The sequence below is a fragment of the Heliangelus exortis genome, chromosome Z (genome assembly GCF_036169615.1).
Source record: "Heliangelus exortis chromosome Z, bHelExo1.hap1, whole genome shotgun sequence".
NCBI lineage: Eukaryota > Metazoa > Chordata > Aves > Apodiformes > Trochilidae > Heliangelus > Heliangelus exortis.
Genome location: NC_092454.1, coordinates 41,996,917 through 42,022,587, shown reverse-complemented (window position 1 = coordinate 42,022,587; position 25,671 = coordinate 41,996,917). Strand labels below are relative to the sequence as shown.

The following is a 25,671-nucleotide window of genomic DNA, read 5'->3' as shown; positions in this document are numbered from 1 at the left end:
AGGACGCAACACTGCACAGAAAAATGACAACTTGAATAACTATTTGTTTTCCCAGGTGAGCATATCCATAACATTATCTTATTAATACAGCCTCTCAGCTTTAAGTCTCCAAGTCCTTTTAGTGTTGTTTTGGGGTTTTTTTCTTGAGGGAGAAAAAAATCCAAAAACCACACACACACACAAAAAAAAACCCCAAAAAACAATGGGCATCTATGGTTGTATTAACTGGGGAAAAAATACAAAAGGCTTATTTACATTTCATACCACTTCCTCGTTGTGGCTTCTGGCAAGCCAAAGCTGCAAGACAATGAGCAAAACTCAAAAAAGAAATTAAGAAATAAATAAATAAAAAGGAAAAACAATTTTTTTTTCATCAGGGAGTACAGCAGTGGGCATCTACCTGCTATCTTAAGCTTGGACTTAAGAAGCAGGGTTCTTGCTTCAAAGTTTAACTTAATACACTGTTCACCAAAGCTTCAGGGATTAAATGGCATTCACAGTTACCTGCAGAGCAGAATTTTACACTAAAAGCTATGTTAATATAGTACTACGCATGTACACTTCAATCAGGAAGCAGCAGTTCCCATCTGCTGTGTTCCACGTCAACGATGTTATTCAGACGCATGCAGCTCTGAAGAGCAAAACTAATAGCAATGTTATCCTGCAAGCTGAGCCCATCATCCAGTGTGCAATAAGCTGATCAACACAGAGTCGAAATATTTGCTTTAATATCCATTTCTGTGCAGAAAAGGGAGCCACGTGGCATTCTGCAAAGCCAGCTCAGCTTCTCAAAACGCAACTGCTGCTTTTTTACGCTGAAATGTGGAAAAAAAATTTATTGCTAATGATATTCTGTCCCTTGAATACATTATCAGTTAACTAGTTGTTTGCTTTCATTTAAAGTGACAGTGCTTAAAAATTTCACTATGCACGCTCAAAGAATAGAGGGCTTTTTCCTTAGCAGGATTCCTTCTGGCCTATGGGTGCGTAATTCAGTATACTAGTAGTACTTTAATATACTGATGAGATGCTAATATGGTAAACCCAAGGTTTTCTACATAGTACTAAAGGATATAACCCAGGCAAGATGTAGAGAGCACTCCCTTCCATGCCTTTAATTTGTTTTGCAGGCCTGTCTGCAGGATGGGCTGTCCATTATTTGGGACATGTGTTTCTCCAATTCTTGCTGTTTCAATGTTAGGTAAGCTGTTTGCACTAAAAAAAGAAAAAAAATTAAAAAAAAAAAAGCCAAGACGCTTACAAAAAACTGTTTCACGCATAAAGTGAGGAAATCATGTAGCTTATTTGTAAAGAGTGTGGTGAACCTGTAGGTAAAGGCAGACTTTAGTGGTCTAGACAAGTTCTGTTACAGAAGCAGTGACCAGAGCACCATCTGCCCTCTCTTCCTGAACTCTAGGATCTCACCAGGAAAAGTCCAAACACTTGTTCCATTACCAATTCTTGGTTTATTTCAGACTCCAGAGAATCAAGAATTAGTCTCTGCAAACAGTGGAGAGAGAGGTCTTTCAGCTGGAGAAAATTTCACACTTTTTGCGTGCTCAAATAAAGCCTCTTCAAAGTCCACGTTTTGACTTTTTTACATGGCAGCTTCTTTTCCTTTTGCTTTGTTAGCACTGATACTTATCAGCAAATTCAGTGAAGAATATTCTTCCCTATTGTTCACACAGGGCAGTTGGGCTACAGCTAAGCTGCTAAGTACCTGTTTTAACAATTACAAATTATGACTACGTGCTTACTAAGCACAACTAGAGTTGGTTAATAACTTGTTCTCACAGGTAGTACTCCTTATATCAGAAACAACACAGCTCTGCAGAGATCACTCTGCAATTTTGCAGTGATTCAGTCCAGTATACAATGAGATGTAAACATTTCACATCCTCTCCAAACTATAACCTTAGTAAGTTGCAGGTTTCATAGCCTGCTCCAAAATACAGACATATCTCTCCACCTTCCAAAAAAAAGAAAAAGAACAAACTGGAGTTTACCATCTCTTCAAGAACAGCATCTGCAACTGCCAAATACAAAACACAAATATTCACCAGAACTACAGAGCATCTGACATCCTATATACACATTTGCCAATTGCCCCGTTGTATGAAACACTGCCTCACCTCAAAAATGTTCCAGTTCCATGCCTATCTTCAGCATTCATTCTAGTAAAGCTAAAGAAAAACAACAAAAAAACCACACGAAGAAAAAAAAGCCCAGCACACAACGATTATATAATTGTATGATTCATATGTTTTCTTCAGCAAAGTTCGGCCAGAGGCATCCCTTACCAATCTTTTTGAAGAAGACACTTAATGTACAAAACGCTAAGATAATTCATTTTAGACTATAGTTAAAGAAATCCAGCCAGTGTTCCCGTGTGTGCATGCCAGGACTGCGATCTCCTGTGTTTAAAAGCACCCTCCTCCTAACACTGCCTCAGTTTTGTAGCACCCTTCTCAAAAGCTAGTCTGGGAGATCCCTCACTATCACCTCCTGCGAGATGCTGCCGATGAATCCCGCTATTGCGTTTTTCCTGGACTGAGAGGAAAAAGAGACAATCTCAAAGTTCAGGCGATCATTTCCAGGCATTTGTGTCTGGGCTGCCGCAAGGACCTTGAACAAAACGACGGGGAGATGATAAGCTCCAGTGTCACACATCTTTCATCAACCACAGTTCCGCCCGATTGCACTTCCCAGGCACAAAACCCGCCCCACCCGCCTGCGGAAGCCTCCGCACACACGGGGCTCACGCAGGAGGCACCGACATCCCCCCGGGACACCGCGGCTTTCCGTGCCACCCGTCGCTGCCACCCAGCCAAACCCACCGCGCAGCTGCGCCCTAAGTCCTGCCGCGCAGCGCTGCTGCCTGCACACCTGCCGCGCGCCGCCCTGGCCCTGCGCGGGAGATGCGCCCCTGCCCGCCCGCCCGCCCGCCCGCCACCGGGAGGAACGGGCACCGGAGAGGAGTCGCGGCAAATGCAAACTCGCAGGGAGCAGCGGAGGAGCGCGGAGCTGACGCAGAGATAGGGCTAAAGGAAAACAAAAAATTAGTAATTAAAAAAAAAACAAAACCACAAAAAAACAAACAAAAAAACCAAACAAAAAAAATTTCAAAAATTATAACAAACTAAACGAAAAGCTGACAGAGATGAGTGCGGGAAGGGGCCGACCGCGACCCCGCCATCAGGACAACTTTCCGCAACTCCTGGCGGTTTTTCGCACCGCCGGTGACCGGGCCCGACCCGGCAGAGCGGCAGTCCGTCCCTCCGTCCCTCCGTCCGTCCCTCCCTCCGTCCGCCGGCCCGCCCGGCCCCATCGCGGGGCAGGTGGCAGACCGAGATGCCCAGGGAACCCGGCCGCCGCCCTCGCCGCCGTGCCGGCAGGGGACGACCGACCGCTGCCCGCACCCCAGGAGACCTCTCGCCACCTCCCTCCGGTTACCTCCTCGCCGCCGCCGCCGCACTCCTCTGTGCCGTTTCCTACGCTCGCCATGTTCCCGCTGCGCTGCCCGCCGCGCCGGGATGACTGCTGCTGCCGAGCCCTGTCCCGCTCCCTACTGCCCGGCGGCGGTCCCCGCCCCCAGCACTTCCCGGCCGCCCCCTCTCGGCCCGGCCCGGCCCGGCCTCGCCGCCTGCCCCCCCCCCCCACCCGCCGCCCCCCGCCACCTCCCGCCCGGTCCGTGCGGGGCCGCTTTCGCCGCCTCCTCCCCGCCCCGGCCACCTCACAACTCCGGCCGCCGCGCCCCCTCATTTGCATGGCAGCCCCCGCCCCCCCGGTCGCGCCCTGTCGCTCACGCCGCGCCCCGGCAGCCGGTCGGCCCTTGGCGCCCGTCACTGCCGCTTCCCACCGCTGCCTCCGTGCTGGGGCTGTCCGGCCGTGCCCCTGGCAGCGTCGCGGCCCCTGGGACAGGCGGGTGGGTGCGGTCGGGCGGCTCGGCCTTTGGGGCAAGCGGAGCGTCGTCCCAAACTCATGCCGAGGCCTTCTTCCCGCCGCCCCTGTAACCACCTGCATCGGACACGGTGCAGCGAAGCTGCCTCCAGGTCCTTCGTGCGTCCCCCTCAGTTACCCGAGCGGTGCCCCGGGCACCCGAACCGGCACTGCCCGGCCGCTGTCCGCGCTGCGTGCTCCCCGCCGCCTCCCTGCTGCAGAGAAGGGGAAGCGCCGGCGGTGCTGCTGGGCTGGCCGGGGAGCTTGTCCGAAGGGTCCTCAGGCAGCACCGCATCCAGTCGCACCGCACAGCGAGTCTGCCGTCAGGCCACGCCAGGTATTCTCTCCCTGAAGTCTGGGAGAAACTTGAACCTTCAGCACCCTGTGGCCAAACTCTGTAGAAAAGCTGCTCCATCACCATGCTGACTGCCACTTAAGAAACAAGTTTGTAAAGCACCCGGCTCTCTGAAAAGTTGTGTGGAAGTCTTCCCCCCCTCACTGCCCACCTTGCTTTACCCTGTTACTTCACAGTATCGTAATGCTGTTTGCTAAAATCTACTCCTTTTCACGTTCCCCTATTCTACGAGCTGAGGTCAAGTTCTTCTAAAAAGTAGGTAACCACTTCCTACAGTAGGTACACTTCCTAGCAGGCTTAGCCCCTGCTAAAAAAAAAAGATACATATAGTTTTTATATACTAGTTGTGATTACAACAGGAGACAGATTAAGAAAAGTAACTGAACTGAGATTACCAGGTAGTAGATACAGTCTAAGAACTTTTTGCAAGATTTGGATTACAGGCTGGAGACTCCTTTAGTCTAAGAAGAGGCAGAAATACGGGATTTCAAAGTGTCTTCATTAACCTTACAGACTTAAACTGCGGTATCAGCTCTGCTGAGGGAAGTGAAAGGGGGAGGGGAACCTAACTCGAGTATGTTCCTCTGTCCTGCAAGATTTCACTCTTCTCGGTTAAGCTGTCGCAGAGACACTGTTCTCCCATACTCCTCTTGCTTCTGAGTGTGTTTCTGCACTGGCAACTTGTTGGAAGATACTCCAGGGGTATTAATATGCTTCCCCAGGACTGATCTGCAGCACATGAAGCATACCAGTAGTGTAAATGCAGCAGACAGGCCCATGCATGCTTGATATTTGACTCAGAGCACAGTCATGTCTGCCCACACAGCTTCACCTGAAACTTATGTTACCATTACATCAGAATTTTGTACTGTTCATGAGAATTATACTAGTTATGATGCTCTGCTGGATACATGACTCCCTTTCTATTTTTCAGTTGCTCCAAAGCCTGTCCCTTTGAGATGTAATTTTGCTTAGGGAAACAGACTACCTCGATTTTAAAAATTGTTCTTAATCAGTATTCTATAACGGAATACTATGGAGTACAGAGTATATGAGTTGGACAGCTAGCACATAAGGTTTCCAAGTCCTAGAAACATGGTTCTTAAAATCACAACTGGTTTTACAGTTCTGTAGGAGTACATAGTCAGTTATGCACTGCCAGTTACAGCTACAGGAAATAAAAACTTGGCCTTGTCCCTTTCACTCTTGCAGAAACTTATAGTCCATTGCATGCTAATGGACTATAGCACCATCACTTTCAGAATTAGACTGGGGAAATCACACTGACGTACAGATTTTGTAGTCATGAGTATTTATGCTATGCAAAGGAGACCTAACTGCCAGAAGTTTAGTTCACATATGCAGCAAGTTCAAGATCAAGGTACAGTTCAACATCACTTTGTCATTATTAGCTCTTGATAGCTTTCATTTATATTGCTGTATTCTTTCTTCCCCACAAAGACTTTTAGCTCATTTGAACTCACCTCTTGGGCAGATTTAAGTCTTTGCCTATCAGTGAACTTTCTCCAAAGCACATCCTAAATAATCATGACAGAGATAACTATATCGTATCATTCCTGACCCAGGTAGCCAAGGCATGAAGATTGCTTAAGTCTGAGTATAAAAGCTGTTAATGGCAGAGCTATTACTGAATTTTGCTTGGTCTTTCACAGGTTGCCACCGGGTATGCTCCCATTTAAGTCATTGTAATTGTAATCAAAAGGGCATCACAAAGCTACACCACCCCCTCAGTTGGCTTTAATCAGTCCAGTCAGTTTTCCCCTTCTCTCTTGAAATTTAAGCAATAAAGAAAATCCTTTTTTTCTTTTGTAGTTTTCCACCTGCAAGAAAATTTAAAAAGAAAAAAAAAAAGTTAGATATGTGAACAAGAATCAATAGGTCTTAATCCTTTGAGAAGAGAAACCTGCTGCAGTTCCCAGGCATCTCTAGTTTCTATGCATTTGAGTGTAGGTAACTTTGCACTGAGAATTATGAGCCTATTGCTAATCTTTCAGAGAGCATTCCAGTGAATATGTTGAAAGATTTTGTTGAGATCTGACGGAGGAGGCAAGACCTTGAGAGACTGTTCCTCTCTGGCTGGCATAGCTATAGAGCATTCCCACTCAGAAAAAGCCTGCCTAAATTTTTCCCCTCTTCAGGGCCATCACCTGCAATGCTGCTGAGTTAGTACTACCTTGATATTTGATAGCTCTGCTAGTATTTCCTTCTGTAGTATAGCTATTCACCAGGAATCTACCTCATAAGATCTCTGAGACAATGAGGAAAGACAATATTTTCTTTTGAGCTTCTGTAATCAAAGGCAGATGAAGAGTCCTATTCAGTCCCTCATTATCAGATGATACAGAAGAATAAACTCAACTTCAGTATAAACACTTGGTTCTCATGCAATTTTCTTGAGAACTAGAAAATAGTCCTTAAGAATAGGCCTGCTGTAAAAGAAGCCTACGAAGTTGTCTTAGTGTTCTTCTAGCTACTTTCTGGTAGGGCTCACCCAAACAGAAGAACTGTAGATAACATCATAAAACAATTTGCAGATTCCCTGCTGGAGGTAGGACAAGTGAGCAAGACAGAAAAGCAGTCTCACCTTGTTCCAGAACTACTGTTTCACAAACTACCTGTTACAACAATGAGTACCTGTGAGCAGTACAATCTGCATATGAATCTACCCACATACACCGTGAAAGATTTGCTGAAAGGAGTAAGGATAACCATGTTTGAGGAATAATTTTCAGGATCAAGAGACTGAAATGTCTTACTCTTGCACTGAGGTAAGAAAAAAAAGTTGCAGTAACTTAGCAAAGATACCAATTAAAAAAAAAACCCCAAAACCAAAAACAAACAAAAAAGAACACAGCAAGATGTAAAAGCAGAGAAAAAAGAATGATGAAGATGTATTTTCTTATGAATTTAAACAGCCATGCCATAGTCTGTACGAAATTAATTTTTTTTTCACCCAGCACTAATTCTGCCAATTAAGATGAAGCAACTCTTTTCCTGACAGGGACTAGTATCAAAGTACTGTTTCTTCCTACAAGCTGAGCTAGTCTGTGGCTCACAAACTATACTTCAGAGATTACTATAGCAACAGCAGTAACCTCTTAAGAATAAAATCATATAAAAGTGCATTGATGCATATATGCGATGTCAGTTATTAATTGAAATAAGAAAAATTTTGTGGGAAAAATCACATAAAGGAGAACAAAGAGACACAAAGAGCAAACACAGAGCTTACCTATCACTGAAACAGCAAGAATTACAGAAAAATACATCCCAAGTAGTCAATAACCTGCCCTTGAGACATAGGCTTGCAAGACAGATGAAAGGGATGGAAGAGAAAGAGAACTCCCCACCCTTATCTTGGTTATATCCTTCAGTACTAAGTAGAAAACACTGACTAGTTGGATTCACCATATCAGCATCTTGCCAGTGTATTAATGTACTATTAGCATATTGAAATACCCACCCCCTAGGCTAGAAGGACCCCTGCTAGGAAAAAGCCCCCTGCTCTTTGAGCAGGTGTAGTGGTATTTTCAAGTACTGTCATTGTAAATGGAAGCAAAGAACTAGTTAACCAATCACATGTATGAATGGCAGGCTAAAATATATTGTGCATAAAACTAACCCTTGTGTTTCAGGATACTGAGCTGACTTTGGGGGATGCCACCCGCCTCCCTTTTCTGCACAGAACTGGATATTAAAGCAAATATCTTGACTCCTGTTTGTGAACCAGCTTATTGCACACTGGGTGATGGGTCCTGCTTCCAGGAAAACACATGTGGTTCTATGAGAATTATAAGATTGATTATAAGATTATTTTCTTGTCATCTGCCTCCTTCTTGCTGACAGACACACATTCGTTTGCGCTGTCCAGCCCTGCAATAATTCTCAGGTGTTGTCATAGTCTCTAGAGGGAACATTAACTCTCAGTCCCAGCACACTTTCCCTCAGCCAGCAAGGCAGAGAGTTTAACAAGCCACAGAGTAGCCCACCTGGTCCAGCAAATGCAACAGTTTAAGTCACTAAACAAAGGAAAGTCGTCAAAACACCTTCTCTGGACTTAGGGCCCAACAAAAGGCGTAGGGTACTGAACCAAGCACACTAACATACACTTTTGCAGTGAGACATTGAAGATCCCCACCTCTCCAAGAGATCTCTGAGCATGCACAGAAGCAGTGCTGTGACACACAGTATTTTTGTACTGCAGAGACTACAGGTACGGGCATCAAACAAAGCTTAAGTTTAAGCTGTTTAAGTTAGGAGTGAATGTTTTCTACTCTCAATAATCTCCTTCCTCTACATCCTGCTTGTTAAAACCTGTAAGAATTTGGAAATGCAGAACATTATTTCTTTGACAAATATATTGGTGCTCTATTTTTATCTATATACATAGGCTTTCAGCTTTTGTTAAGAATTTTTAATGAGCCACGGTGGTTTCAAACTCCCAGCTCATATCAACCCAACTTTCTTTCGGTCAGAGAGGTCTTTGCTCACTATGCTACCATGTAGCAAATATTTTAGTGGTGAAAAGACAGCCTGCCCCAGACTAGAAGAGGGTGATTGGGCAATTACCAGATATTTCAGCATAAGCAGGATATTCAACAATACCCATAAGAAAGCTTTCTCTACAATAATGAACTTTGGACAAGGTATAGTGTTTTTACCTTGGTTACCATGTGATTTGTTTCTGTGTACCTAAGACAGGTTGTATACATGGGCCTTGTTGAAAGCATAATCCATAAAATGCTAGTGCAGCCTCTAGTGCTTTTATTGATGGATATACACTGATATGATTTGCATACTAGTTTATAACAACACTTCAGCAGGTGCCACTTCCAGTTTATAGACTATGTATGGATTATTTTATGATTGTGCTTATCAGCTTCTTAGGGGACCTCCCTAAAAGATGCTACTCAGAATGAGTCATTAAATTTTTCAGCTCTAGAAACAGACATACTCTCCAACACTTACATACCCCATCTTTCCTGCTCCAGGTGGAGGCAAGCTATTCATAGGCTGACACAATTTATCCATCCACAGCCAGTGCACAGCTTTTCACAGCAGAGCATAAGGTAAGTCACAGAATATCTCAGGTGTGAAGTGACCTCAGGAGATTACCATATCCACCCACTGCTGAAACAACAGCCGGGCTTGAAGCTAAAGCAGGTTGCTTATGCTGCATAATACATGTGTCTTAACAGAGACCACTTAATACACTACATGAATCCAGACCTCCAAGCAAACCCTCACTGTATTGACTCAGAATAGATAGGATGATACATCAGGAATTCAGTAAGCCCTGCAGTGTAAAAGACAGCAATAAACAAACAAACACCTCCAAAACCAAAAGAAAGAGAACCCTAACAACGGATCACCACAGCATTTATCTCTTAGGAAGTTTAAAAGTCACCCCATCCTCTGTGCTTCTAGACAACAAAGAAAGACCTACCTAATACTTCACTACATTTGGATGCGAAGGTAGGCATCCCACCATCTAAACTCTTTCTCCTCATGATATCTTTACTGATTAGCACTCTCTCAGCATCCATATCCTGTCTCATTCCACCTCATCCCTCCCATCCCATTCTCTGATACTCCATTCCATTTCCCCACTAAAAAATATTTTAAAAGGGAACCTTCCCTTTATTTTTTTTTTCTGTTTATTTCCTCCACTATTCATTCCTCCAAAAAAAGGCCATTTTCTCAAAGGTGCTCAAGGAGTTCCACCTAAAACACTTCCTATCAGTCCTGATAGTTAACCTTTTCCTGTCCTACAGCAGATGGTATATTTACCTTGGTATATGATCTCTCATCTCTTCGCAGTTTTCTTCCATTCTTTCCTCTCCTTCAAAGCCAAGCAGTTTCCTGCTGTTTCATAATGTTCTCTGTACTTCTCCCAGTCTTATCTCTAAATTTTTTTCCTGTTGTTGTTACATTCTGTCTTATTTATGTTCCCTGGAAGGATTTAAATTTTCCTTCTTTCAGCCTCTTGTCAAAGTGCATGTTTCAAAGAATTGTAGAGTAATAGAAGTCAGAAATTAACTCTGCAACTGTCCTCATCCAACTCTTCATTTTTTTAAAGGTACAAAAATCCACACACTAAGTTTCTTTGTTAAGAAAATAAAATACATTAATGTGTCATTACTCCCCCTGATTCTAGCATGATGCCTAATGTCTGCATGGTATATTAACAATGACTGATCACCTCTTCTTGCAGAACATCTTGTTAAATAAACTCTCAAGGATGTTGTTGAATTGCTGCCATTTAATAGGGTTAATTTTTGATTGACCCTTTTCTTCCTTTGAAACTTTTGGTCTTAGGAAACTAAACTGTGTTTTGTCACGTGCTACTTCTACTAGCTTCAAGAAATGGAGCACTTTTCCTGTAGATCCTCTAGGAACTAGAACAAATGGCACCTTTGAAGTGATATTATTTACATAGCTGAATTTCATGAGCTTTTTCTTCACATACTTCACATACTGTACTTTTTGTACCAGAAGAGACAAAAGAAAAATGTCTGACTTCACCTTGCAGACATTTTCTTTGCCTTGCTCACTCATGTTTTCAAAGTTGTGTTTCAGAAAAGACGTTACAGCTTTTGTCTATTCATTTTGTTATTACTTCATTGCTCTGAAAACAACATGTTTTGGGTTGAACCATCTGAACAGATGGTTGTTATGTGTCCAAGTCATCACTGAATTAATATGTCTGAATGCCACCCCTTCCTCCGTCTCCCCACCAAAAAAATCCCCCAAACCAACCCCAAAATGTCACATATACGTAACAATGTTCTTGTTCCCACAAAAAAACAGGAATTGTGTCTCTGACCAAGGATCCCATTAATTCATTGTAGCTAATTTATAATAGCTAAATTGTACCCAAAGTCCTTCTCTTCACACTGTAGAAAAACAGGTTTTAATCTTTTATTTGTTTACTTGCTTGTATTTTAACTCCTCTGAATTGATGTAAAGGTACACATCAAAAGTACCTTTTTCTAAAATAAAAATGACCTGCAAAGCAGATGCATGTGCATTTCCTTCCTCCTGTCCTGTAGGCTGCCATGGTCAGAAGCTCTTACCATAATATCAGTTCTGGGTCCCTCTGTTCAGTGAAGAGACTTTGCTGCAGGCTGGGTAGACTGTCTCCGTGCTTTGCAGCTAAATGCATACATTTGTCTGAGAAAAGCCTAGATCTCATCTGAGGGTATACATCATGGCATTTGGCCAGCATATTAGTACGAGCTCTTGAAGCCTGAATATAACTCTTGTGGCTCCAAAATTTCACATTCTCTCCAGTGTATTAAGAATGATGTGAGTTGTTGTACTCTCTTGCTAATATTTATTAAAGTGAAGAATATTAATCTGTAACTTAAATACAACTAGTGTGTATTTCTAATACTCTATTTCCAAAGATTACTTTGAATTTTAACTCTTTGGACTGTTCATTCCATTCATTTGAGCCACCTACTATTTAAGAAGCCCTAAAAATTCACAGCATAGATAAGAATTTTTTATTTACTTTATTGGTTAACGTTTAATAAACAGATCTGCAGCCTGGACAGATAAACAGATAAACCCAAGCTTGCCTTGTCTACACTTCATGCTAGTTGTATCTGATATAGCTCCTAAACAAAATCTGAGTAGGCATGTCAGCATGACGCTGTGCCCAAATTAATATGCTTCCATGCCAGCCTGGTAGGCAGTAGTTTTCAAATGTTCTTCCATTATTGTTCAGAGTACACATTCTTTATCAGAACCTTCACATAGTACTTTGTGGCAGCTCATTTTTCCAATGATTTGGCAGATAACCTTAAAGAACTGAGAAGCAAATAGACTACTTCACCAAAAAATCTAAGGATGAGTGGATTTGTGGAGGACTATGCAGGAAAAGCATCTGGTTAATTTACAGCATTTTAAACTCATTTTGTAACTAATTGCCAGATAAATTATCAAACACATCCTGTAGAAAGCTCTCCTGCAGCTATGCTTTTTGTACAAATACTTCTTATATCCTTATGTTGACTGTAGACCATGGGCAGATGTTGATAGAAAACCAGTGTATTAAGGGTGTGCATTTTCCTTGATTTGATGCAGCCACAAAACCACTAAAAATTCTCCTGGATGAATGGTGATCAGATGGATGCTTCTGTTTGCAATGAAGATAAATTATTTAAAGTACTTCTGGCTTGTTTAATAACCTCAGCACTGTGTGGCGCAAGTCCAGAAGACGTCAAAACATCAAATAAAGGGTAGATATTTCCTGAGTAATCATTTCCTTTACTGGCCACATAACCAAAAGAAAATTTCTGTTCATGCACAAGCAAAATATCAAACGTTGAAGAGCATGTAAACAGGGCTTGAGAGGTTGTAAAAGAGCTATGAAGAAAGTGTTTTCTGAACACTGAGTTTGTTTTACAGAAAGATACAAAGAGAAGCTTTCATCTGAGAAAAAGGCAAGCTGGGGCACACAGGTATTCTGACATTAAACCTAATGACTGTGCCCTGGTTCAAGTCGTACCAGTGTTGTCCCATAAAACAGGGTCCTTCACACGGTGTTCAAGAAGCAGATCTACAAACAGTTGAGATATTTCTTTTTGTTTCAGTTCTGTGCAGTAAATGGAGGCAATTCCACTAAGCCAGCTCAGCTTCCCAAAATGCAAGTGTTGCTTTTATACAATGAAACATGTAAAATTTCCTGTTCTAATTATATTTCGTACCTTGAATAAATGACTGGTTAACTAGTTCTTTGCTTCCATTTGAAGTGACAGTGATTAAAAATGTCACTCCTAGTGCTCAAAGAGTTCAGGGCTTTTTGTTAGCAGAGGTCCCTGTAGCCTGTGTGTGGGTATTTTTGTGTACCAGTAGTACTTTAATATACTGATGAGAAGCTAATATAGACTGTGTAATTAGCCAGTGTTTTCTACCTGGTGCTCAAGGATATGTCCAATACAAGAAAACTAAGGCTCATATTATTCAAGAGGCAGCTCGTGTTCCATGTGAACACACAAAACTTTTAAATGAACAAGGAAACTTTGAAAGAGAATAGATCAAGTCTGGTTTTCTGTCATGCAGCAGAATGCAGCTATTGAATATATAATATCTTGCCTGTTTCTAGACTCTACATCGGTTAGTTAAAAATACTTTAAAAATTACTTTTTCCAGAAGAACATAAAAATTAATAAAACAATTCACATATTTATTTCACTTCCTGTGCTCCAATGTCTTAACAAGGTCAAGTTTAGAATATTTTCCACTTCTGTATGAGCTGTTCCAGTCTCATTTCCTACTCCTAGAAGTCCTGCTTTTACTAATTTTTTAAACCAGTATGTCTTCAGTGTTGTCGTTCAGAGAAGCATTTCAATATCATGTGACTAGACCAGTTGAGGCCTTTTCAACTCCAGCACATGAAATACTGACTCCATTATCAGCACGTGTGTGCATGAACAAGAAAACCATGAGATGTGAATGCACAGTGACTTAGTGACTATACAGGACTACCCATCCAAACACTCTCACTTGTGAAACTTCCCTGTGAAAAACAGTAGGATAAGCAACTTCCCATTCTCCACTGCACAAGTTATTGTGCTAGAATATTGCAAATTATCACAGATTCCTTTATCATAATATGCTAACTTTAGTGTGTCTGATGCATCCTTCCATCTGATTTATCTCTCTCTCTCTCTCTCTCTCTCTCCTTCTACCTGCCCAAAATCTATAGCATGCTTGCTTTATTTAATGAAGAACTTCAGATAATTTCTAAGCATTTCTCATATTTGATAAGGTTCATAAAGCTTTTTCAATACTTTAAGGGGACAAGAAATAGTTAAGGTTTAAGAAGGGTTGTTGTGTTGCATCAGTTTAAGGAAGTCCTGCAGGAAGTATGTAGCAAAGCAGGCAACTGATAAGTGCTGTCCATATCCTCTGTCTTGGGAATCAGCTCAGTCAGTGCCTGGAGGTCATAACACACATCATAAAAAAAGGGAACAGATGGGCTGACAGCAATCAGTGCTAGCATGCCTAACATGCATTTCTAAACAGAGCTGCACAGAGCTGTGTTTCATTCAGGTTGCTGGGCACCCAATGCCCTGGTTTCTTCCATGGCAGCTGCTGTTCACATCATCACTCTCCTGTCGCTGGAAGTGTCTGTGCAGTGCCTCGGTGTGCAGGACAATCCCCAGGATGCTTCAGAAGCTGCAGCTGGCCTCAGTTCTATGATGCAAGGAAGTGCTGGGATTTCTTCATCTTTGCAGCAACCATGGAACTTCCTTCTATGTTAAGGCAGCTTACATTTGTTAGATGTGGGTACCATGTATTTTATGACCAGAGATATGCATATGAAGATTTTGTTGTCCTGGAAATCACAAAGTGGAAGAATGTGCTTTCATGTTCCACAAATATGTTCCTGTTTTGTTACCTGAAACGTGAATGCACTCTTTAATAACATCTTATAAAAAATATCAAGTCCTAATTTGATCTCAGTTTGATTCTTTGCCAGTGAAACTTATGAGAAACCTTGGGGCTTAGGTCTCTTTGCATAACCATATTCATATCCATAAGTATTTATGTAGTCTAGCAGAAACATTATTGGATTGTAAATTACATTTTGTGGCTAGTCCTGGCTCCAGCACTGGTCACAGAGACAATCTGGTCTCCGTCTGAAGTCAGCTAACGTGGAGAAATGGAATGTTCCTAGCCACCAAACTGAAGTGCCCCAAACACCCACACATACATTGGGGAAATTCATGGCTTTGGCTTTTTCTCACTTGCAATTTGACTGGTTATTGAATGTGCACTCATTTTCCGAATATACAGCCACTGCTAGGAGACTAGGAAGTGTTTGAGGAAGCTAATAAAAGCACCCTTACTACTGAAAATGATAATGCAATCATATTTTCAACTACCAATAGTGCAAAAGTATCCTTGAGGCAGTAGCTCGCAGAACTGACAGATTGCTTAGATCACAAAAAAAAATTAAAAATTCTTAGCAGACACTTATACCTAGACGGAGACTGCAATAGATGGAAAGTGAAAAACAGAAAAGCTCTGGGTTTTGATACTGTTTACAGACTAATGCATGTGGGTGATCTCTTACTGTAAACACAGATGGTTGTGAGTTGCAATAGGTCACGCTGAGAAGCCAAGCATGTATTTGTGGGCTTCCTATTTCCCAATGAAGCAATGGTTATTCATCAGAAAGCCAAACATTTGCGGTCTTTAAAATAAAACTATCTGTTTTGAGTTAAAATACATTGTAGATGCATTAAGATGAAGCTTAGGAATCATGTCTGATCATGTGTTCTTTACTGAGTGCAACTAAGGGCTGGAGATTTAGGTTTCAAAGTTTTCTTATAAAGATGGAATTAGAAATTCAATGTCATGGCACATGTTCAAAAGATTTGATGCCTGTTTGAGCCAACGTGCAGGACAGCCAACCAGTCATAGAAAAAAAGACAGAGCACTGGGAAGTAGTCACATAAAAAAACATAGATGAAGAACAAGACACAGGCTAGAAAACTAGTCTGGAGTAACTAGTTCTATGGCCTGCCCTGGTACATACTGATGACAACCATGTGCTGCATACCTGGTCTTCCCATGCCACTGTCATCCTATAAGATGGCATAAGAAGCCTAGATTGCATTTGCATGCTGTCATTAGGGTAGGTACTGTCATAGATATTTGCATAACCAAGACCATATAGCTACCTAGAATATAGGTATACTGCCTGTCTATAATAGGTCTGTGTATAGATAGCCCAACCTACAAAGGTCAATGGGCTTATCTCCAGATTAGCCTTGGTTTATAGCTGCAGATTCCTCCCAGGGGAAGCAGTGGAGCGGGAACTGGGGAGAAACACAGTGACTGTTTTCTTCTACACCCAGTCTCTTCCTGGGTTGGTCAACCATAGCATTAATAATAGTAATAATAATAGTAACCAAAACAAGTATTTTCTCCTAGGGAGCAGCAGTAGTACTGAAACCTGTGTTTCCATACCATAAATCCCTAGGACAGCAACATTTCATTTACTTCATAGGAATCACTTCACTCACTGGCAGCACAAAATAAGGAGCCATCACCTGAGGCATCTGCTGTTCTTTTCCATAACAGGAAATGAAGGAGAGTACAGGGAAGCAGCTGAACAGATGGTGGTGCTTCAGTTGTTCACTGCCCCTATACTGCTGGACTGGTTCATGGCTAAGAGAAGGATGTGGAAAGCATCATCAGTTGAGAAGTCCCACGGGACACAGAGAGAGGTTCAGCCAGCTGCTGTACAGAGGGAATATTCCTACTGGGATTGCAGACAGCAGACATCCTGGGAGACACAGAAGAGACAACACAAATGCAGCCTGGCAGAACAGTTTTTGTCACCTAAAGCAGAATCATTCTGTCAGGGCACAAACCATCTGCAACCATGCTCCTCTTCAAATTGTTCTGTTTAATGTGTCCATTTATATACAATAATTCTCAAAGAATTCAGATCAGCTGAAGCTGTCCATTTAACAGAATGCAGATTTGTTGGCACAACACTAATATATACTACTTAGATTGCATTAGCTGTAGAAAATATCATAAATATAAGCATCACATAAGCTTGAAAAATGCCATTTGTAAGAAACTGAAGTGACTTTTCAGCCCAACATATAAATATTCAAAATTTTCTCTCATACCTAAAAAGCTTACCTGTTCCATCAGTGAAAAGAGGGGAGCAGAGGATATTTTCCTTGAATTATGTGCTATGCTCTGGACATCTAATAGTGATCTAAAACTGCAGTGCTCCTCCTCATGCATTTCTTTCACTGACACTAGTGCTGATCTGGTCACACAGGAAGATCAGCTCTTCCAGGAAAAAAAGAGTGCACAGCAACAGTAATAATACCCAAAGGAGAAAAGATCGGTTTTCAAATGGTTCACATGACCTGCCATTACAGGCTCACAGTATATACTTATTTTTTCAGTCCTGGAAACACAATTTATAAAAGTTATATGAGTGTCCAAATCCCCTGAAGAGAGGATTGCAGAGGTATTATGCAGTCTTTTTCAAAAAGCTTTCAGAGATATATTTACTCACACATGAGGTATTGTGCTGTAGTTAGCTGTGGGTATTCTACATTGGTGTTATCAGTTAATGAATGCTCTGTGTGCTTGAAAGCCTGTAATCTTTTTCCAGCTGTACCATCTGGTCTCACAAAAGATCTGATTTCTTCCAATAAATCTCATGTACCACAGCTTCCAGGGTGCAAATGAATTGTAAAACCTCTCTTTTTTCCTTTGACGTAGGTTAAATCTCTGCTACCAGAAAAAGGATTTCATCTTTCATATGACATCTTTTATTTTAACAGGCTTTAGGAAACACTTCATCCTCTGCCTCTGAAAGCTTAATTTATTTCCAAGTTGAAAAATTATATGCCTGTAAAGTACATCTAAAACTGTACGAAGCTTAGGCAGCTACTGAATACTAGCCTTTTTGCTTTATCTTCTTATTAAGAAGATAAAAATTTAGCCTGAATACACACCCATCTGAAAAACTGCCAGGCTGTCTCTATCTTGGAATGTCTAAATCTAGACCGCATTAGCAATTGGTGAATAATCACTAGTAATTATCACTGCATTTGACAGATTTGTTTAGAGGAATAGCTCCCAGTTTCTGATGGTAACTTATCTCCCTAAATTATGCCTTCAAAATAAGAAATGTGTGTGGTCATTGTCAGTCTTGTCACCAACAGCTGGGCTTTATGTAGTAGATGGGAAGTTATTCTGTAGCTGATGGAGGTGGAAGCCTATGTTGAGGGAGGCTACCATATATTTTTTTCTCAAGACGTAAAGGTTTGCTTTTATTCTATTCTGGAGAGACAACTGGGCAAATTAAATTGTTCAGCAGCATGAGCAGTATCTGCCTCACACAGCTGGTATTTTTACTAATGAAAGGGCATGCAGTTGTCATGCCGTACCATAAGGAGAGGAAGTGAGGTAATCTCTCTAGTAACTTGGACCACAGTGAGATACAAAAGTGATGACTGGAACACTGGATTTAACTAATCAGAGTTCCAGAGACAGACATAGGTTACTCTATACACATTCCTAGCTGAAAAAAAGGGTGAAGAGCTTTTCAAAATTGTCTTTATGCTGGTAGCTTTTCAACCACAAAATATAACCTCTCAGTTTTTTGGGTTTTTTAAACCAATTTGTGTAAAAAAAAAAAAAGGAAAAAAAAAGACTCATCATGGAAAATCATGTTCTTTGTTCCATGTCATGACACTAGAAAGTACAGGTAGCTAGATGGATTCATTGCAAACTATCATTCACAGCTGAGACTTTTCTGTCCATGATTGTTCAGATACTACAAAATACCAAAAAGGCTCACTGAACAGTCTAGTTGTCTATATTCAGGATCAGAGGTCAATTGCTCTCAGCACAAAAGCTGATGAAGATTGGTGTGTTCCCTACCCCATCACCATCGTTTCACTCTTCACTACTCACCTTGAACTTACATGTCTTTGCATAAACCTCAAAAGATTATGGTTAATCTTAGTGCCAGATGAAAAGGCAGTGTACAGTAGAACTTTATGTGCCTATTGCTAACATTGCAGTCCATGCTATCCCTTGCCTTTTCAGAAGATGAGTGGTTTTATAAAAAAATTATTTCCAAGCCTTATGATTTTATGCACCTTTTACTAGTGAAATAGTAGTAGCTGATTTGTGGACAGCACTGCTTAAAAGTAACTTGTCTCTATGTTAGAGTTTTGGATGCTATACAGGATTAAAGACTCCATCATACCTACTAAGGTATAAATTGTATACACAGAATAAATTATTGCATGATTTGCCCAACAGGTAAATAAGCCAGCATCAAAAATAAACTTCTAAAAACTCAGATGAAATATCGTACTGTTATCTCAAACCTTTAGACACTCCAGGAAATATTTCTTGAAAAGATTCATAGGGCAAGTAATCTCCACAATCTGACCATTACTAATAATAATGGGACAGCTTTGGCACCTTTCTCATTTAAAAAAAAAGTAATAAGGCAGTGAGTTAAGTGCAGTAAGAACACAAAAATGGCCACAGTATCCAGCTAGCCTTCCATCTGTCACTGCCAAAAAATGCAGGCTTGTAAAGAGCATAAAAACATAGCAAGTATATATAACCATTCTCCCACTTCCATTATTTTGCAGCTCAAGATTTCCTTGACAATGTGTTTAAGAATCCTCACTGGACTACTCTCCCACCAATTTTTCTGGACTTCTCTTTAATCAGTATAGATCTTCATCATGCACACCATTTTGTGCAAGAAATTGTGCACCTTAACTGAAGAAGGGGGTTCTTCTAAATCAGAAAATGAACCCTTCATATTAAACTCTGACAAACTACAGAAGATAAATCCAGTTTACTTAGTGTGGATATAAGGGACAAAGACCGTGAGTAGTGCAGCACAGAAAACAGCCTAAGAAGCCTGAAAAACCTTTCTTTTGATGTTCATTCAGGACCTGAGGTGATAGAACTTTGTACAGACAAAGAGCTTGCCCTCAGGTAGGTAGATGAGAAGCCTGTCACTGATCTAAATGGAGAGACTGACAACCTCATTGAAGTTTGCCAAGCAAATGTCTAACTTCACACAAAAGGTACGCTTGCCTAAACCCACCTGAAGCATGATTCTTCCAGTCAGCTTTTTTATAAAAACAATGCTGTTTCTACATAATCTCATTCATGACACCTCAATGGTGAGGTGTTCACCTTCCATGAACTCATGGAAAGACAAAAGAAAACACAGCATCTCTCCACTTCAGGAATAATTCTGCTGTAAGAGACCACCAGGCACATAACAAGAAGTGCTCCTCTGCAGAGCAAACTGAAAAATTCTTACACTCTCCTCTTTTGGCAGTTGTAGGCACTTTTGACTGAGAGGCTATCCAGTAAATGTTCTGTTCACTGACTGCTGGTGGGAGGAGAATAAATGTACATGGACTGTGTATGGCACTCAGCTAAGGGATTAATCCTACCAAAAGGGAACATCCAGTACTCATTTTCTCAATACATGGCAGCAGCCAGCTTTCAACGAAGAGAATGTATCATCCCTTGATATAACAGAAAGCCCTTAAAGTAACACAATTTTTTTGTTAGAGATGATCTATGGACATGGTTCAAAGGGTTAGATGGGGACAAGACCCTCAGGTGCCGTCAAGAACAATTATCATCAAGTTGGAATAGGACTGGAACAGGGAGGGACTCCTCAGTATGACATCACTGCTGGCACCCTGGGCAGAACATTGTGTCACAGCTGTCTACTCAAACAGAGAACTGCAGCCATGTGAGCCTCTTTCCTCACTTTGTTTTGTGTACATGGCAATATGGGGTCCTTGCTCATGACTAAGGTTCTTGGAGGAAAAAAATAATTATCTATCAGCTGAAGAACATAACCTAAAATGCCAGCTTCTATGGGTACATCTGAGAGTCAAAAAAACAATAACTGCAATGCATTTTATAGACCATATCCATCCTGTTGAATGGACACCTTAACTATAAAAGAATAACAAAGTTATGATGGTACAACCATTCTGGAGGGGCAAGCATAAGCTTTCAAACTGTCTGCACAGTTTTTCATGTGCTATGTTTAGACATAAAGGTCTGTGCAGAGCCTTTATGAATGTATGAATATAAACTAATATTTTACTTTCTTGTAAAAGTAACATAAACTCCTTGTTGTCCCACCTATGACCACATTTTAAGAATGAAGCATTACAAGTGCTCAGACGTAACAATGAAAAATGCCAGTGGCTCTCTGTGACAAGACAGTCAATTCTCTAAAAACAGTGGTAATGTTCTTTGTCTCCCAAAGTACAAAGGTACCACAGAGTTCAAGTCTGAGATAATGAACAAGGAGAGAGCTGATTCTAAAATATTGAATAAAAATAATACTTAACAGCACTTCTCCAAAGTTTTTTCAGACTACCCACAATCACTAATTTTGTTAGTATAAGGGCACTCTTGGAACATGAGTGATGATCATGGTGACTTTTCTGGGTTGAAGTAGAAGCCCACAGTATCTTGAATGACTTTTCTGAATTTAGTGATATAAGACAGAAATGTGAAAAGCATAATCTTTAATTTATGATTAAGCCAAAAAACTGCCCTTTCATAAGAATACGTTGTCATTCTATTAAGACTATGTCTGTATAGCAAATACCATTCAATACTGCCCTGGAATGTGATTAGCTTGATGAATATTTCTGTATTTCTGAGGCTATGTGAATCAAGGAAGGAATAAAGGGTGTTTCTTGTGGTGAAAGATTAGCCTGAAACTAAGGGGTTTAATTATTGTCCTTGCCTTAGACTTCCTGGACCATTTAGGACCGGTTTTTCAGAGTGGTTATGTATCCATCCACGGTGATTACTGAGTGTAGCTGGTGTGGTGCACATGTGAGGTCTGAAAATGAGCTTCTTAAGTTTGCAGGATGCCACAGTACTATGAAATACAGACTACCGACCCAATTACTTCAGTAGCATGTTAGGTACAATTTCTCTTCATTCCTCTTGCATGTAGGTTGCTTTTATTAGGTTGTTTTTCAGTCATCTTTTGCTCTGCCTCAACCTCTCTAGCTCTAGTGCTCTTTCGATGCTCTTTGGATTTCAGCACTTCTGCCTGGTTTACACTGCTTGAGTTCTTTATGAATCCTTCATTGCTTTAATATTGAATTATTAAAGTCTCTCTAGCAGAGAAAAGTAAGTACCTCTTGGAAAACTTGAAATGCCCGTGTGCCTTGTGCCCAGTGTGTGAAAGGCAGGTCAATTCCAAGCTATGAAAATAAATAGCTCTCTTTGTTGTTAAGAGGATTTGGAGTGAGCAGAGTTGCTTTATAGGTATATGACTTCTTAGTATTGAAGTCTGGAAATGAAACAGAAAGCATATTATCCACTCATGGTTAAAAATTAACAGCTTTGATTTTTTTTCAACTTAGCTGTCACTGAGCTTCTACTTATCCAGTCTTCCTGCTTGAGGCTTGCCTATTTTACACTGGGTTTTTTTAACTAATACAGAAGAACTCCAAAATCAAACCTGTCATGGGGAGAAGAGAGGCAGCAAGGGAAATTAATTTGTCTAACTGAACAGCCCAAGGGGATTATTCCAAGCATATTCATATATTATTGATATATTCATAATTACAGCACAGCAGTCTCTGGCCCCTCCCAAACCACATTTCCCCCAGCAATAGCGCTGTGATTAGCAGTGACCAGGCCTGTGCTGGGGAATTCAGTGATACTGTGGTCCTACAAAAAAGCTCTACCCCACTGATTTCCAAACAGTTTGGTATATTTGGTTTTCCCAAGGTTTTTGAAACCAGCATCTTACTTCCTTTCTATGAACACTGGAAATCTGGAAGAGCTTTCTGGAAGAGCAGGGCTTAATTCTGGTACTCCTGGACCAAATAGCTTCTACATGTTTATGCCAGTACTGCACTTAGATCAATACAGACCCACTGCATCCACTCCAAATGTGGCTAAATCAGATAAGTAATGGGGTGTTTTCATATGTCAGCTAATGTTGAAAGTGGAAGGTGTGTTCATTACGTAAACAGAACATAGCAGATAATAACAAACACATAAATAGGCAGGAACAGTTTTGGAAATTGGAATGACAGTCCCTCATGGAATAACTAGTAGGTTTCAGGGAGGAGACAACAGGAAGTGAGGGCAACAGCCCTTAATCAAAGCTTCTTCCAGAGTCAGGGAACGTCATGACATGCAAAGGTGACCGATGAAGAAAGCTGAGGGTGTAGCTGAAGAAGGAAACAAGAGACTGCCACTAACTACAGGAAAAATAGGCTGAAGCTTAGCAAGACTTCCATAATGAGGATTAATGACAGCAATTGAGAGGCAGAGGTGAGTGAGAGCTAACAGAAGAATTCAGTATTGAAATGCAGAGCAAGTCTAAATATAGCTGAGGGACAAGGACTTCCACACCATGCGGTTGTTCCGAAACAAAGCAAAATATGCTCCTTTATCATAGTGCTGTGCTACTAGATCCTTACTCCCACTTAATGACTTTGAGAAAGCAGCAGGCAAATATCTTGACCTTCTGGTCTTGGAATCCTACCTCTTCTGCGCAGCTTTCAAAGACCCGGTGTCCTTTCATGAACTTCTTCTGGTCTTACTTTCAACCTCTGCACCTACAAACCACCTGCTGACACACCTTCTTTTCAAGTACTATTTTCATATTTAAAAAGGTATTAGGATATTTCATCTGGAAGCGAGTGAGGAGGCAGTGGTTCAACTGTATTGTGCAACAGGTATTATTAGGGTTGGCTCATTCCATAATTGCTTCTGCGTCTTTCTGAACAGGTTACATTCGTGCAGCTCTGTCACGCTGTTCCAATGGGGCAATCCCAGCTCCTCTGACACAAGAATATTCTGCAGTTGTCCACTGCAGCCTTCTTTGTATATTCCTTAAAAAAATCATTCCTGGAATAACTGGAGGGCACCACTGATGCCCCATGAAAGGTAGGGTCCAAAGGATACATTTTCTTGGAGTTTTGACATTAACGGCATCAGTGCAGCGTTATCTACCTCAGGAACCTTGTTCATTATATTTTATTAAACATCTGACTGCTCTAAAAGAAAGGGCTGGCAAACATTAAGATTTCACTTTGGTAGAACACACTAGCTTTCAGTAAAGCACAATGAAAAGACCATACAGCTATAAAACCAAACACATGGTGAATTTTTAATGGGTTCGGATTTTTAATTCTTAAAAATTCATTTATTTTAAAGGATTTTTTTAGGGAATGCTGCTAGGCACTTCCCAACGTCGCGGGAGGAGCTCTGACGCCGCTTTCCCCTTCCGCACCTGCCCCTCCGCCTGGCAAGGCTCCCCGAGAGCTCAGAGGACCCGTAACCTCACACAGCCCCCGCCCCTCTCACCCTCTGCTCGCTGCGGTTCAGCCGCGCAGGCCACACCACCAGCTGCAGCCTTTCCGCCGCCCCGCCCCTCAGGTCACCCGGCGGAGCGGTAACACCCAGAGGCAGCCGCCTCACGGCGTCCCTAGCGGCCTCCTCGGCCCGCACACCCGGAGACTCTCTGCAGCAGTCCCCGCGCCCGCCCCCGGCCCGCCCAGAGGCCGGTGCGGCCTGAGGCGGCCGTGACGTCGTGGAACAGCGGCCGATAGCGGGAGTGCAGGCGGACTACGGGCCCCAGCGGGCCCTGCGAGAGTCCGTCGGCCATGGCGGCGGCCGAGGCGGCGCCCGAGTACGAGGTGGCTGAGCTGTACACCCGAGCCTTCGGCGTGGGGACCCTCGGCCGCTGCTGGCGGCAGCAGCTGGGGCCGTCCGACCTCTCGCTGTCGGCGGAAGCGGCGGCTGAGGAGGAGGCGGCCGTGGCGGCGGAGCTGGGCTGCGCGGAGGAGACGGCGGCCGAGCTGCGGGCCGTGTGCAGGTGGCCGTGGGGTCGGCGGCGGCTGTGGGGGAGCGGTCCGCGGAGCTCCGCCGAGAACAGAGGGTCCTGCCGGGGCTCGCCTGGCACTGCTTGGCACTGGGAAGGGCCGAAACAGTCGCCTTTCTCCAGGCCGGGATTTGCGGCCCCGCTCCTGGCGGGAAGGTTTCGGCCTCGCTCGGTGCTGGTGCAGGGGAGGTCGCCCCGGGCGGGGGCTGTAAGTGCCGTCGCTCAGGCGCTGCACCGGTTCCTCGAGAGAGGCGGGGGGTGCCTGGTAAAACGGCTCCCGAACAGCACTTTGCGGGGCTGCACCAAGTAGGGGTTTTTTAGTGTCTCGGGGTAAATGAGCAGTAGAGAGGGAAAGCATCATCTTTCTAGACGGTAATGCTCCACCGGCGGAAACGGATGTCGTGGTCTTGAACTCACGAACAAACAGTTCAGCACATCGGTTGCTTAAGTAAATATTCAGTAACATATTCAATGGCGCAGTCCAGATGGAGACCTGTGACTAGGGAAGTCCCCCGAGTATCAATGCTGAGTCCAGTCCTGTTCAACATCTTTATCAATGACAGTGATGGGATGATGGGACAGAGTGTCTTCTCAGCAAGTTTGCTGATGAGACAAAGTCGGGAGGGGTGGCTGACACTCCAGAAGGCTGTGCTGCTATTCAGGGGGACCTAGAAAGGCTGGAGAGTTGGGCAGGGAGAAATTTAATGAATTACAAGAAGGGCAAGTGTAGAGCATTGCATCTGGGTGGGAACAACCCCAAGAACCAGTACGTGTTGGGGACTGAGCTGATGGAGAGCAGTGAAGGGGAAAGGGACCTGGGGGTGCTGGTGGATGGAAGGATGACCATGAGCCAACGATGTGCCCTTGTGGCCAAAAAAGCCAATGGCATCCTGGGGTGCATTAGAAGAGGTGTGACAGTAGGTCGAGAGAG

The 25,671-nt window shown here is 42.6% G+C and overlaps 3 protein-coding genes across 5 annotated transcripts in view; 2 read left to right on the top strand and 1 right to left on the bottom strand.

Annotated features, from left to right (window-relative positions):
• Positions 1 to 3,626, bottom strand: part of TTC39B (tetratricopeptide repeat domain 39B) — a 78,707-nt gene extending 75,081 nt beyond the window's left edge. Inside the window, exon 1 of one of the 3 annotated variants that reach the window (XM_071731822.1) lies at positions 3,454 to 3,626. In XM_071731822.1, the coding sequence (XP_071587923.1) occupies positions 3,454 to 3,504 (51 nt within the window). In that variant the 5' untranslated portion in view covers positions 3,505 to 3,626. Of the gene's footprint in view, positions 1 to 3,375; positions 3,381 to 3,453 lie in introns of those variants that run through there. The other 2 variants (XM_071731823.1, XM_071731825.1) reach the window with 2 other exon arrangements.
• A 135-nt stretch (positions 3,627 to 3,761) lies between these two features.
• Positions 3,762 to 17,012, top strand: LOC139789851 (uncharacterized). The gene is made up of 2 exons (XM_071730939.1): positions 3,762 to 4,276; positions 16,418 to 17,012. The coding sequence occupies exons 1-2, from the start codon at positions 3,982 to 3,984 to the stop codon at positions 16,747 to 16,749; spliced, it is 627 nt and encodes a 208-aa protein (XP_071587040.1). The 5' UTR covers positions 3,762 to 3,981; the 3' UTR covers positions 16,750 to 17,012.
• Positions 17,013 to 24,256: 7,244 nt separating this feature from the next.
• SNAPC3 (small nuclear RNA activating complex polypeptide 3) overlaps positions 24,257 to 25,671 on the top strand; it is a 28,607-nt gene continuing 27,192 nt past the window's right edge. Inside the window, exon 1 of the mRNA XM_071732070.1 lies at positions 24,257 to 24,734. Within this exon, the coding sequence (XP_071588171.1) occupies positions 24,523 to 24,734 (212 nt within the window). The 5' untranslated portion in view covers positions 24,257 to 24,522. The remainder of the gene's footprint in view (positions 24,735 to 25,671) is intronic.